Consider the following 12,035-nt stretch of genomic DNA (forward strand, 5'->3'; position numbering starts at 1 on the left):
TGGACATATATTAACTTGTATCAAACACTTTTTAATTTTTAATCTTTAGATAAAAAGCATCTAATGACCATTATCGATTGCTCATTTGAATCATTAGGAGCTGAGGTCTAGGTCCATGAATTTTGTATTAGGGAGGATACCATGCTGAGAAAGCTTTATTATTATTCTTTTTTCTTTATTTTTTTTTCCGGGTATATCATAATTTTAGATGAACTTCACAACAAAGAATAGTTGGAATTTGAGGTTGACACCTCTTCACAAGATTCTTTAAATTTAAATATCTATTTTTTTTTCTTTATTCCCATATTCTAAGGTGCAAAAATATCATAAGTTTTGTTGGATGTTGCAATTGTACCCTACAATTTCAATCATGAACTTTAAATTTCATTTCAGTGTAATATTTATTAAAACAATTAAAATAAATTATAATTGAGTTTAGAATATTGTTCAATCAATTTCAATCATGAACTTTAAATTTCATTTTTGGGTGATATTTATTAAAAAATTAAAATAAAGTACAATTGGGTTTATAATATTGTTTTGCTCATTAGACCATAAGCTTTTATTTGGATGGGAGTACTTTTTTGAAAGAAAGAAAAATAACTATAACAAACGTATACGAAAGGTTATTTCTTCTTGTTTGGAAAAAATGAGGAACATGTTTATTTTTTATTTTCCACTCAGGGCTTACATATTTTGAACCTTTACAATTTAGAAATAAAATAATAAAAGCAAATGAGATTCACTTATTTTTATTAAATTACCTAATTATTCTAAATTAATTAACAAACTTTAGCTTTTTTTTTTTTAAATACCCCATTATTTAATTAAGGACATAATTAGCAATTTTTAATAATAACATTTTCTTTCCTCTGTCCAAACAAAGAAAAATAAATTTATTCTCTTTTCTTCATTATATCTAAAATATAGAATAGAAAATAACTACGAAAAGGAAATTGAAAATGACTCATCATTTTTCTTTTCTCTCATTTACAAACAAGGCCTAAGGTGAATCAAACCAACCTTGGAAGTCATAAGAAGCAATATGACGAAACGTTTATTCAAAGTAGAAAGTGATAGCTACTAAACCATACAAATTCCTGACCATAGAAAAGATGATTTCATTGAACAAGCATTCATGTGATTCCATATCTATAAGACCCGTAGCAGAAAAGGCATTTAACAAAGAAAAATAACATTTAACAAAAAATAAAATATCCATTGCACGATACAACTCTTGGTGACAAAAATGAGTGGATACAAACCGGTCGCATCTTCCTTCAATTGCTAATGTTTTAGAAACAATAATGAACATAAAGATTGCCATGGCTTGTTACTGTTGCACAGGAAAACATGTTCAGAACTCGTATTTTATCGGTTCTCACCATTAACGAATTAATGGTATTGCTTTTCTTCATAAAAATGTATTCATCAATCATAGTTCATTACAGAAATAATTCATTACACATTATCTATGCACAAAAACAATGGCGCGGCGAACCGCATATTACTACAACCTCTGTTGGCTGCGTATAAATAAAAAATCCTTGTCTGCATCTTTTTTGCTACATCACAAGTAATTTTGATCTGCATCAAGCCAGAGCTACTTTTTCATTATACTTGAAGAAAAGAAAAAGGGCATAATAAGTAAGAAAAAAACCACAGTAATATGAGGAAAGAGATCTATCAGATCTAACTAAACATAATGTTTTGCATATGAAAGCATTAAAGAAATGCGGGCATTTAGCATAATAAGCAAAACCCAAATTGATTAAAGGCCCAGAAAACTGACAACAGCATCCTTCAACTAGATACTGCTCAATAGCTAACACAACCATCTCTACACATCATCAATAACATTCGAGCCACTCAGATCTATGAATTTATGATGAAATGGTATCTATACATCTTTCAATAACCTAGCTATGTTAATTGACATTTTATATGGCTTTCCTGGAAACAGTAATTCTCTAAATATGGTTATCTATTTATTAAATTGAAAGTACACACAAGTTAACGCAAAAAAGACTCAATCTGAGATTAGAGGAGGCCCAGCACATGAAACCTTCCCTTCCATTTAGCTTTATTTTAGGGCCAAATCTTTTCTTTTCTCTCTTTTTTTTAAGTCGAGGTATCTAAATTTCGAAAGCATCAAGTTCAAGCAAGCCATACCCTAAAAGAGACTATCTATGAGAGAATAATAAAAATCTACTGTTCCTGGCACTTTAAAGAAAAAAAAATTGACCATCAAACTGATAATGTTTTCAAGCCATCCATCTCCAAGCACGGAGAGTGTCAAATTCTCTCCTTTAAAAGCCGTCCTATTTCTTTCACTCCATCCATGCAGCCCAAAAATAGGAAGAGGTACCCATACTGGTCTTATTTGAAGTTTGCTAATCCTGCAGTAATCCATGAGATACCGATAATTGAAAGGCAAAGTTTTAACTGATACCAATGAAAATAAAGTTCCTATTTGCCAGAATCCTCCTCTTTGATGTCATCTATGGTCAACATCCTACTTCAAGTTGCTTCGCAAGCAAAAAGAGACACCTTTAAAACAGAAGAGCTCTCAAAACTTACTATGAATCCTTCTGTTAGCTAGGAGATAATAATGTTATACCAAACTGAGAGAACGTATGTAATTAAACTAATATTTCTATTGTATGACATTGAGAATTGAGAATATGATATTGAGAATTGAATAATTCATCAAAACTTGTGATATTAAATAACCTATGTCATCCAACCCAATGGAATCTTGGCTGATTCATAGTAGAATAACTGGTAACAAGGTATAATATTTCAATAAATTTGACTACATTCATTTCCACTGAGTTGTGCAAATTCTGCCGTAGCTATATATATCTCATAGTCCCACGCTTATTGCATACTTCAAGTTGATGCAAACCGGAGTTCTAGTAAATCCATTTACTGAGTTTATTTGAACTCTATTGTATTGAAGGCAAAAATTTGCTGTATGATAAAGATAGCACATGTAATGCAGCACAATCAGTTATAAATAAGAGCTTCTGTATCGATTAATGTATACGATTCCACTCACCCCACAGTTGGGAACTAATGATTGGCTCTGTCTACAAAGATTTTGGATTTGCTCATAACCTTACTAGGCAACCACACCTCTTATGCTCTATCAATGGATAGATACATATATGAGATGTAATCACTAATCCTAGTTGTCATATATTCTCTTAATCAGCAAATTGCAGAAGTAAATGGCTATTGGAAGAATAGGAAAATAATCAAGTTGAATTAGTCACTCAGGACCCAAAGAAGGGAGTACCTCGTTTGGCCTTTAAATGGCAATAACATCTTACACGTGTGATCCCTGTTCCACGGATAAAAAGGCAAGATAAAATAGTTTGCCGATGTAGTGTTTGACAGCAATTAATGATATATAACAATGATGATGTTATCATAGAGGCAAGAAAAGGAAAAATAAGTGCACACCCTGAACAACATAGTGAGACATCTTGAAAGCTCAAAATGGCCTCCTTTCAGGTGATATTTATTGTCAAGTCTTAGGCTACAATAGCATGATCATTTCATGATATCTATTCTATCACAATGATTGAAGACTTGACAACTGGTAAATGATAACTCCCATTGGCAGAATTTAACTCATGCTTCAATTGATCCAGAAGAAATGAAAAATTCTCGGTTGATACTTACACAATGAGTTCGTCAATCAATTGGGTGCTTATCAGATTGGCGAGATGTATAATGAGCAGAAAGCAAAAGCAGAGAAAGGAAAGCGCTAGCTACAAAGATGGCATCAAACCATCGGTGATAGAAATCAAACTGAATATCTCCACCCAGTACATCTGTTATAATCATCCTGCCAAGAGATTCAACATCAAATGAAATTAAAAATAGTTTTCAAGCTGTCTAATTATGCTGCGAATCAGGTTCTAACCATTTAGATTTAAGAAGTGAATGATCAATGGCTGGTCATCTGGACCTACAGCACATATGTGTTCCAGTATTTCTGGATCGTATTTTTACCACCAAGGGAGGAAATCTCATCTTTAGTATTGTGATTTTTGGCTTTGCAGTTACTCAGTTGCTTTTATCAAACAAAGAAACGGGGATGGGAGGTCTTGATAAGTAACTGCTATAAACTATAATTTTTTTTCCCTAAGGCTTGAACATTGTAATGCAACAGCCATTAGGTATCTAAATCTTACATGAAGACTTCTAAATTTATTAAAAAAAAGAATTGAACATGTATTTTGAAACGATTTCCTTAATCAATGTTGTATAGTCCAACAAGTAGGACAAGCAGCGAAGTTTCAGGTGTTCACTGGAGAACGAAAAATAAATAATTGAACATGTATTCCATAATCAGAAAAGAACAATATCTTCCTGAATCAAACAGTCAACATACCTGTATTCGTTTGCTAAACTTTTCCTGATCAAAAGAATAGAAGAGACAAAGTACATTCCCATAATTTCAGACAGAAAAAGTACAACATTACTTGAAGATCCACTTCCTACTCTGGAAACTGCAAAAAAGAACTGCACACAACAAAACACTCTATGTCAACCAATCAGAGAAAGCTGCTACTATTTTTCTGGTCAACTAAAAAATTGTTTCACCTAACACACCCCTTAGACTCTATTTCTGCATTTAACTGACTGTACTGTTTAAAATCCTTCATTCTGTGGGGCAGTGGGGTTTTGGCGGAAGTTTCCTATTTAAAAAAAATGAACTTAATAAACCGCAGCAAAAGTGGGATTGGGACTGGTTGAGTTGAATGATTCATATAGCATATCCGTTTCATGTGAATTCAATGCTCACATAGCCTAGTTGCTTCCAGCCATATATCCACAAGCTACAGGCTGGAATTCTGGTCTAATGATTGAATTTGTTCACAAATCCAGTAATAAAGATAGCAAGCACAAAGTTTTCTTGTTAAAGAGTTTTTACTGTTCTATCAAATAATCATGATTCATTACCAGCAAATAATATATCAAACTCCTCTGGTACATAATTTGAACAAATGACAAGAAAGCAAAAATTACCTTCATCAGATTTGTTAAGAACCCCCGAACTGATATAACAACCAACACTCCAATGAACAACAGCGAAATGTACTGTGCAATAAAGAAAATGTAAAAACTTAATATTAATTCCTATATAAAAAGAAAATGTTCTTGGTCATGCAAAAATACTTCATTTGATGTATGTTAATCGAATATTACAGCCTGAATACCAGTATAATTATTTTTTTCTTGCAAGATCACAACATGAAAATTGGATGTGTGATTTAAAAACTTTTTTAACTGACCTGTGACAGTAATGCAGCATTAATTCCTATATCAAAAAACTGCAAGAATATGCTAATAGTCATTGTCACAGGATCCACTGAGCCAGCCTGTAAAAACATGTTATCCAATTTCACAAACAACATAGTCCAAAATGGTTTAAGGATGTGAAAGCAAAATGGAAAACAAAGTAGAACAAGTAAGGCAGAACAGCTTAGGGAGAGAAAGGTACCTCCTTGAAAATGACGCTTTGCAACGACTGCATAAGCAGACACAGTAATCAGTCAGCTTGCTAAATCATACATCCGGGAACATGACAATTTTGATTCTAAATGAAGATAACAAGGGTGCATCAGAAGGTATATAAGCCACAATTTACTGAGAAATCAGACATTTTCCTTTAGTTCTGAAAATGGAGTTGAGGTGGTAGAAGTTCACAAATAATAAACAGAAGTTGCATCTAACTTGTGTTGACAATTCTTCTCACATTCTAAGACACTTCCTAAAATGATTTTATCATGAATTTATTTTTCATGAAAGTAACCCACAGACCTTGAACTTCCAAAAAAAAGCAATGTGTGAACTGTACCTTAATCATTTTATACACACAATAGATTGAACACGCATAGCCAAGTAGATTCTGCATGTGCCCCCTCCAGGTTCGAGAAAAAGCAGCTGCCTCCTGCAAAGTAAGAACAAACCTGAAAGCTGGTTAGGAAAAAAAATTTTGAAATTAAGGAAAAACAAATAGATGATAAAATAAAAATCAATTAATAAGTACTTCTATAGTGCTCAATATAGAGATATTGTCTTGTAACATGAAAAAGAACAATGCATATAAACAAATTTGTTATAGAAGCAAACACTGATTAACAAATAAAAAAAGTCAAAACAAAAGCAGAATAAATAAAAATAAAAATAAATGTAAGATGGCAGTGTTGCAAGGACCATCCGACCTATTGCTGCTGAAAAAGAAGGTTTCATTTGAATAGCTTAGAAGTATAACAAAGGTTTACAAGCTTGCATGGCAAAACTCTACAACAAAACTACATTTTCGTACAGCAACTGCCACATGATACTTGAGCAACAACTAAAAAAAAAAAAGGGAAACTACAAAATTCAATATTTATTAGAAAAAAATCCTAATATTGAACAGGGAAAAAGATATTCCCTAATAAAAAGCACTCTTTAAGCAAATGAAGTATTTCATTATTTCAAGGATTTAATCAGACTTAGTTAAGTTCGACTTTATCAAGTTGCATTGATTGAAGATGTATGGATTAGAAATAAATGAAGTAAATGGATTGGAAATAAAGCAGCAGCATTTCCGGGCTATAAACCTTAGCTTGACGAAGCTCATATATTTCCAAGAACAGCTGCTTTGAAAGCTCTTCCAAAGCTTGTACCTCTGCTTCCATGATTTTAATATCTGTGGAAAAGGAGAACAATGTTGTGAAGAATCTGTGAGAGAAATAGGGCAGGTGATGCATGACGAATTCTTTGGAAAGTAGAATTCAAATGGTTATATTGTTCACATTAAAATAAAACTCTATCATGTGATTCAGCAATGTTAAAGAATTACAAGCCACAGTGAGTTGGTAACAACGCCGCAATTTCAAAAGTCATACAGAAGCCAAAAAGAAAAAGAGTCCGACAAGTTTGAAAAATGAACTTAGTCATTAACTCAAATCCCTTACACATGAAAAGCTTCGATATTTACACAGAGTTTATATACTTTAAATATACCATACAAGGAAACCTATATAACAGCAACAATTTTTCTTAAAAGACAAGAAGGAAGGCATGGAATGTCAAATCGTGACAGATTTATTAACCTATCATCAAAACTATACAATATTGAAGACGAGAAGAAAGGTCAAAAGATAGCCTACAACCTAATGATAGCCACATTGTAAAATCTAGAAAACCTACAATTGCAAAGGAAAAGATGAAGGTAAATAATAGTAACCTTGCTCCTTTTGGTCATCTTGAACCGATCGCACAACTGTTCCAACTATCCGTTTAAAGAAAGATCTAGCCTTTAATTTCTGAAATACACAACCTTCAGTAAGCTATCTCTAACAATTAGGGATATAAATCAATATTAAAAAATTAAAAATAATAGAAGAACAAAAGAGTCTGCGAAGAATAGTTCGACCTACCACTGAAACGTTATCGTGCGTTAGAATGAACCATTTTAGGGTTTCTATTCTATCAATGTATTAATGTAACGAGTATAGAGGAGTGAGTTGCTACCGGGCAATTCTAACCAGATTTAATACCTTCAATAGGGTGAATGGATTCTTAAGATAATTCAAACAGTTATTTTTCAAAACCACCAAGGTAGTATGTCCAAATAGGTATTCTTCAAGACTTCTATGACATGGATACAATACTTAGTTTAAATAGATTGTCGTACAACTTTTTTTTTCCCTTTTCTAGTTTAACTTCTTAGCATTTGATATATACAAAAACACAAGAAACCGTAAATTCTAATTACATATGGAAAACAAAGAACTAGACTAAAAATGAAATGAATTATTCAAAAGAAGATGGATGTGACAGGCATTGAGGTAAACCCAGAATGGGTTGTCTGAGATGGTTTGGTCATGTTCAATAAGTATAATTCAAGTAGGAGGGATAGAGATTCATTAACCAACGCAATCAGCTAGTTCAAGCATTCAACATAATTTGCACGAACAGACATTGCTGATACAAAGGCACCTCGCATGATAGACATGAAAATCTGTATATCAATAGGAAAATTCCACACTAGGTGATATTGTAACAAGTAATGGGCATTACATCATAGTAAATCATGCATAAATGGTTAAGATGTAAGAAAATATCATGAAAAGCATGCAAAAACCTAGTGAAAATGTGGTGAAGAGTTGACATCCAATAGTAGATAGATCAAGAATCTGAGTGATAATAAATAAACATGGCAAAGTAGCAAACCTCCTCTGACCCTTGAATTCGCTCCATTTCCATTTGAGAAAGAATAATTTTCTTTTTCTTCATAATGCAAGTCTCAATTGATTGCATTAACTGTCTTTCCAAAGCCTTGATCTCTGATTCCTCGATTTCTCTACCACATTAAGGATATAAATTTGCAAGAAATTAGTAATCACTTGTTCACTCCAGGAGCAAAATAAAAAGTGACAGGGTGGGGAATCAATAGAGGTTGGAAGTTTCATCAACAGATACAAAAAATCAATGATATTGACTTACCTAATGAAGAGGGATAAATAACTATATGGTAAATTCACAGCTCCAAAACCAGATAAAACAGCCATGACAGTCACACCAATGACCCCAATTCTGCTGACTAGCTGAGGCATGGTGAAGAAACCTAAAAAAAAAAAAAAAAAACTGAGATCAGTCAAACAGCAAGAAGTCAATGAACCAATTTTTTGAAACATCAAAAATTGAGTATCCAAAATTATCATTCAATAATAAAAACAAAAGGAAGATGCATAGAAACGCGCAGGACATCAAACAAAGGCAAATAGATTTCTCCTCATATGAACAATATGGCTCAGAATGGAATTAAAGAACATCAAGAGGAATGTGGGGCATGTGAGTTGACAGTAAAATCACATTATCTTTGGATGTTACAGAAAAAGACAACATGCAGCCACAAAGAAAAACCTGCATTCTCATAATTGCTAAGCCTTAATGACAAGGTCTTGCACACATAAATACACTTGGCATTCTCTAGATCGCCTGGTTAAGGAACTAAATCATAAATATGTTTTGCCTTCATTATTTAATAAGGCAACACAGCAGAAAAAGAAAAAAAGTGGGGGAAATAAATATAAAAAAATACCACAAAATGATTTCCAAATACAATCAAAGGTTTCTACCACGACAATCTTTTACATAGGTTTGCATGCATGCCATGCTTGTATATTTAGATAAGTCAACGCCTTCATATACAACTACATTTCATTAATCATAATCAAACTCATAAATTTTTTTTCCAAATTTATTTCAAATCTGTATCTCAAAACTCTATGCAGCATTGTGCTCCATTTGGGATCATTTTGAATCTTCAACATTTTCTAATTGAAATTATTGTTTCATCATGTACACTTCCAAGTGAAAACATCCACAATATTTACTTCAACACTATATTTTTCATGACAATAGTTAATTAGTTAATGTATTCGAACCCAACTATCTTGAGATTAAAGCTTAGTTGTTATTGTTGTTTTATATATATACACCACATGCACACACATAAAAGAAAATAAGCAGACACCTTTATCTGGGGAAGGCATAGGGAAGTGAATGCCCATGCGCCAAAATGCATAGAGAAAGGCCAGCAAGAACAAGATGGCTCCAAGTGCAGCCCGTTCTTTTCTTACACCTGGAGAGAACATTCAATTCATATAACAAAGACAAGAGAATTAAAAATCAATCACCAAATAACTTCTAATGAAAAATATATCTAAATATATTTAAAATTTTAAAAATAAAATAAAGAAAAAATATATTTTTAAAAAAAACGCCATTACATTCTGAAAACATGGACAAGCATATGCCAACAATTTTACTCATTTAAGGATGCAAAATTCTCCTTCATGCATCAACACAAAAATATCCAACCAAATGACAAACAAAACTGCAAGGCAACCAATAATTGTTTTCACATAAATTGCCTCCCTACTTGGACTCAAGACAAAAATAAACTAAACATTGTCAATGAAAAGTATAAATGCATACAACTCCACTCAAATAAGTAATGCTAGATTTTCTTAAGTTGCAATTGTAAATTGAAAGGAACTTTTCTACTGAAGCAATGTTTCTCAAAACAGTTATTTAAACAAAAATACAGTGAAATATTAAGGTCATGTCAGCATATTTTTAAATAACATTTTCTACTTCTCAACATATAATCATATCCAGTAAGAATAGGCCAATTAACAACGAATTTTTATCAGGATGGCTTGACACTTGTCACCCATCTTTTATCTGGTTAATAATGCAGCTGCCTATCCTCTCTCCTTCATATTTAAAATTAAACTTATTCACATCTTTTACATGGATTAGGGTTACTCATATGTTTGCCAGTAATATGAAAACCAATTTGTTTGTTCACCAGGGATATCAACTACAGTAGGCATTTTCTTAAAGTTAAAAGTTCATGAAGAAATGAAGACATCAGAACAAAAACCTTCATATATTAGATTTATAAATCTAGAGAAGGCATATTATACAGTCCCAAGGAATTCATATTAAGGAGCACATTGCTGGAAGGAGTTTCCATAGCCTATAAATGTCATTCAGAATACAATTAAAGGAGCAACTACTACTGCAAGGTATACAAGGGCCAATAAAGAATCTTTCTAATTGATGGAATAAAGCAGACAGTAAAATCATCAACCTGGATAAGTTATATATATATTTTAAAAAAAAAAACATACCGTTGTTGCAAAGCATCAAGTAGCAATGATAATAAGGCAACATGAACACCAACAACAATATCAAACAAAAAAGATCCACCTTCCAGTTAATCCATCTTGACCTACAAGCAAAAAAAAAAAAAAGATAAAAATACAATTATCAATTATCGGCAAATTAACTCCACAGCATCTTTGAAAAAAAAAAAAAAAAAAAAAAAAAACAAGATAGAGCTTCCATCCCTAACTTCCTAGTCCCATTTTTCTTATTATCTTCACATTCTCAAATAACACCTTACCTCCACAACTAGTTTTGAAGCTCTAATTTCGCCTTATTCTATCATACCATTAGTTTCGAGCTCTAAAATTTTCTTCATTCAATTTTTTTCTCACATGATTCTCTCAGCAACCAAACATGCACCAAATATAAAATTAAGCTTTAACGGAGGAAGAGAGTTACTCTTTGGAGAGGAGAGGGATAATCTCGAAGAGAACAAGCTGAAGCAGATTGCAAGAGAAAGCAAAAACGACGCTAAATATGATCTGAACTAATACTCTCTTCTCTTCATATTCCTTATAGAGTCTTCGGTTCAAAAACCACAATCCTGCCCAGCCTAACAGGCAAAGCGACCCGACCATCACCACTCCCTCATAAACCGCCATTCCCCATCCCATCTCTCTCTTACACTATATCTGTAAACAATTTCTCTTCTCTGCTATTTCTACGTCTCTTTTGAGTAATAATTGAAGTGTTTTGGATCTAAAATGAAAAAAGAAAAAAATAATCTACTGTAGATTGGCTTAGTTGGTTCAGTGAGAAGGACACACTAGAGAAACACACTGCCTAAATTTTGTAAATCTCTCCTCCTGATCTGCGTATGGAGTTCTGTTCCATGGAATGAAAACGAGACGTTTCTTTCTGTAATGAAAATGAATACGAAACGTCTTCTGTCTGGTTGATTTCAACGTTTCTTCTAAACTTTGGGCCGATGCTCTGTTATAAATCGGCAAGGTTCTGATTTTTTGTTCCTTGGTTTAAATCCCGGTAGGCCCATTGCATAAGCCGACGAACCCTATTAAAGCCCTTAGACTAATTTCACATAGAAGTGCTAGACCCATACAAGAAACAAAACAGTTATGAGCTAACTTAAGTTTAGCCTAGCCCAAGTATGATAACAAAGTAAAATTTACAAGAGCTGCTAAATTACGAGAGCTATCCACAAAAGCCAACTCTTGCTTGAAGATTCTTTTTTTTTTTTTTTTTTCCTTCTTTAAGCATTGTATGCACTTACCAATATATATATTTTTTAAACCACCCCATATTTAAAATTCGCGGCGAATAGG

General features: G+C 32.7%; 1 protein-coding gene across 3 annotated transcripts; it reads right to left on the bottom strand.

Moving 5' to 3' along the window:
• Positions 1 to 1,254: 1,254 nt before the first annotated feature.
• GTG1 (GPCR-type G protein 1) lies at positions 1,255 to 11,637 on the bottom strand. 3 transcript variants are annotated; one of them, XM_089718262.1, is made up of 15 exons: positions 11,152 to 11,636; positions 10,716 to 10,816; positions 9,551 to 9,658; positions 8,518 to 8,638; positions 8,245 to 8,374; positions 7,256 to 7,334; positions 6,627 to 6,715; positions 5,876 to 5,968; positions 5,519 to 5,545; positions 5,310 to 5,396; positions 5,044 to 5,115; positions 4,406 to 4,536; positions 3,691 to 3,856; positions 3,302 to 3,346; positions 1,255 to 1,587 (listed from the first exon to the last, which is right to left on the bottom strand). In XM_089718262.1, the coding sequence occupies exons 1-13, from the start codon at positions 11,364 to 11,366 to the stop codon at positions 3,703 to 3,705; spliced, it is 1,407 nt and encodes a 468-aa protein (XP_089574388.1). In that variant the 5' UTR covers positions 11,367 to 11,636; the 3' UTR covers positions 1,255 to 1,587; positions 3,302 to 3,346; positions 3,691 to 3,702. The 3 variants fall into 3 exon arrangements, with proteins under 3 accessions (XP_089574388.1, XP_089574389.1, XP_089574390.1); XM_089718263.1 differs by having other exon boundaries at positions 1,255 to 1,619; XM_089718264.1 differs by lacking the exon at positions 7,256 to 7,334 and having other exon boundaries at positions 5,876 to 5,987; positions 11,152 to 11,637.
• Positions 11,638 to 12,035: the final 398 nt, after the last annotated feature.

The sequence above is a fragment of the Jatropha curcas genome, chromosome 2 (genome assembly GCF_041381405.1).
Source record: "Jatropha curcas cultivar XTBG-Jc1 chromosome 2, XTBG_Jcur_1.0, whole genome shotgun sequence".
NCBI lineage: Eukaryota > Viridiplantae > Streptophyta > Magnoliopsida > Malpighiales > Euphorbiaceae > Jatropha > Jatropha curcas.

Excerpts from the sequence above, each read along its gene's own strand:
- GTG1 (XM_089718262.1), bottom strand. The coding sequence starts at position 11,366 with ATGGGATGGGGAATGGCGGTTTATGAGGGAGTGGTGATGGTCGGGTCG. Across the intron at positions 9,659-10,715 it reads CTTGATGCTTTGCAACAACG|GTGTAAGAAAAGAACGGGCT; the intron begins GTATGTTTTTTT and ends TGTTCTCTCCAG. Across the intron at positions 6,716-7,255 it reads AGATGACCAAAAGGAGCAAG|ATATTAAAATCATGGAAGCA; the intron begins GTTACTATTATT and ends CCTTTTCCACAG.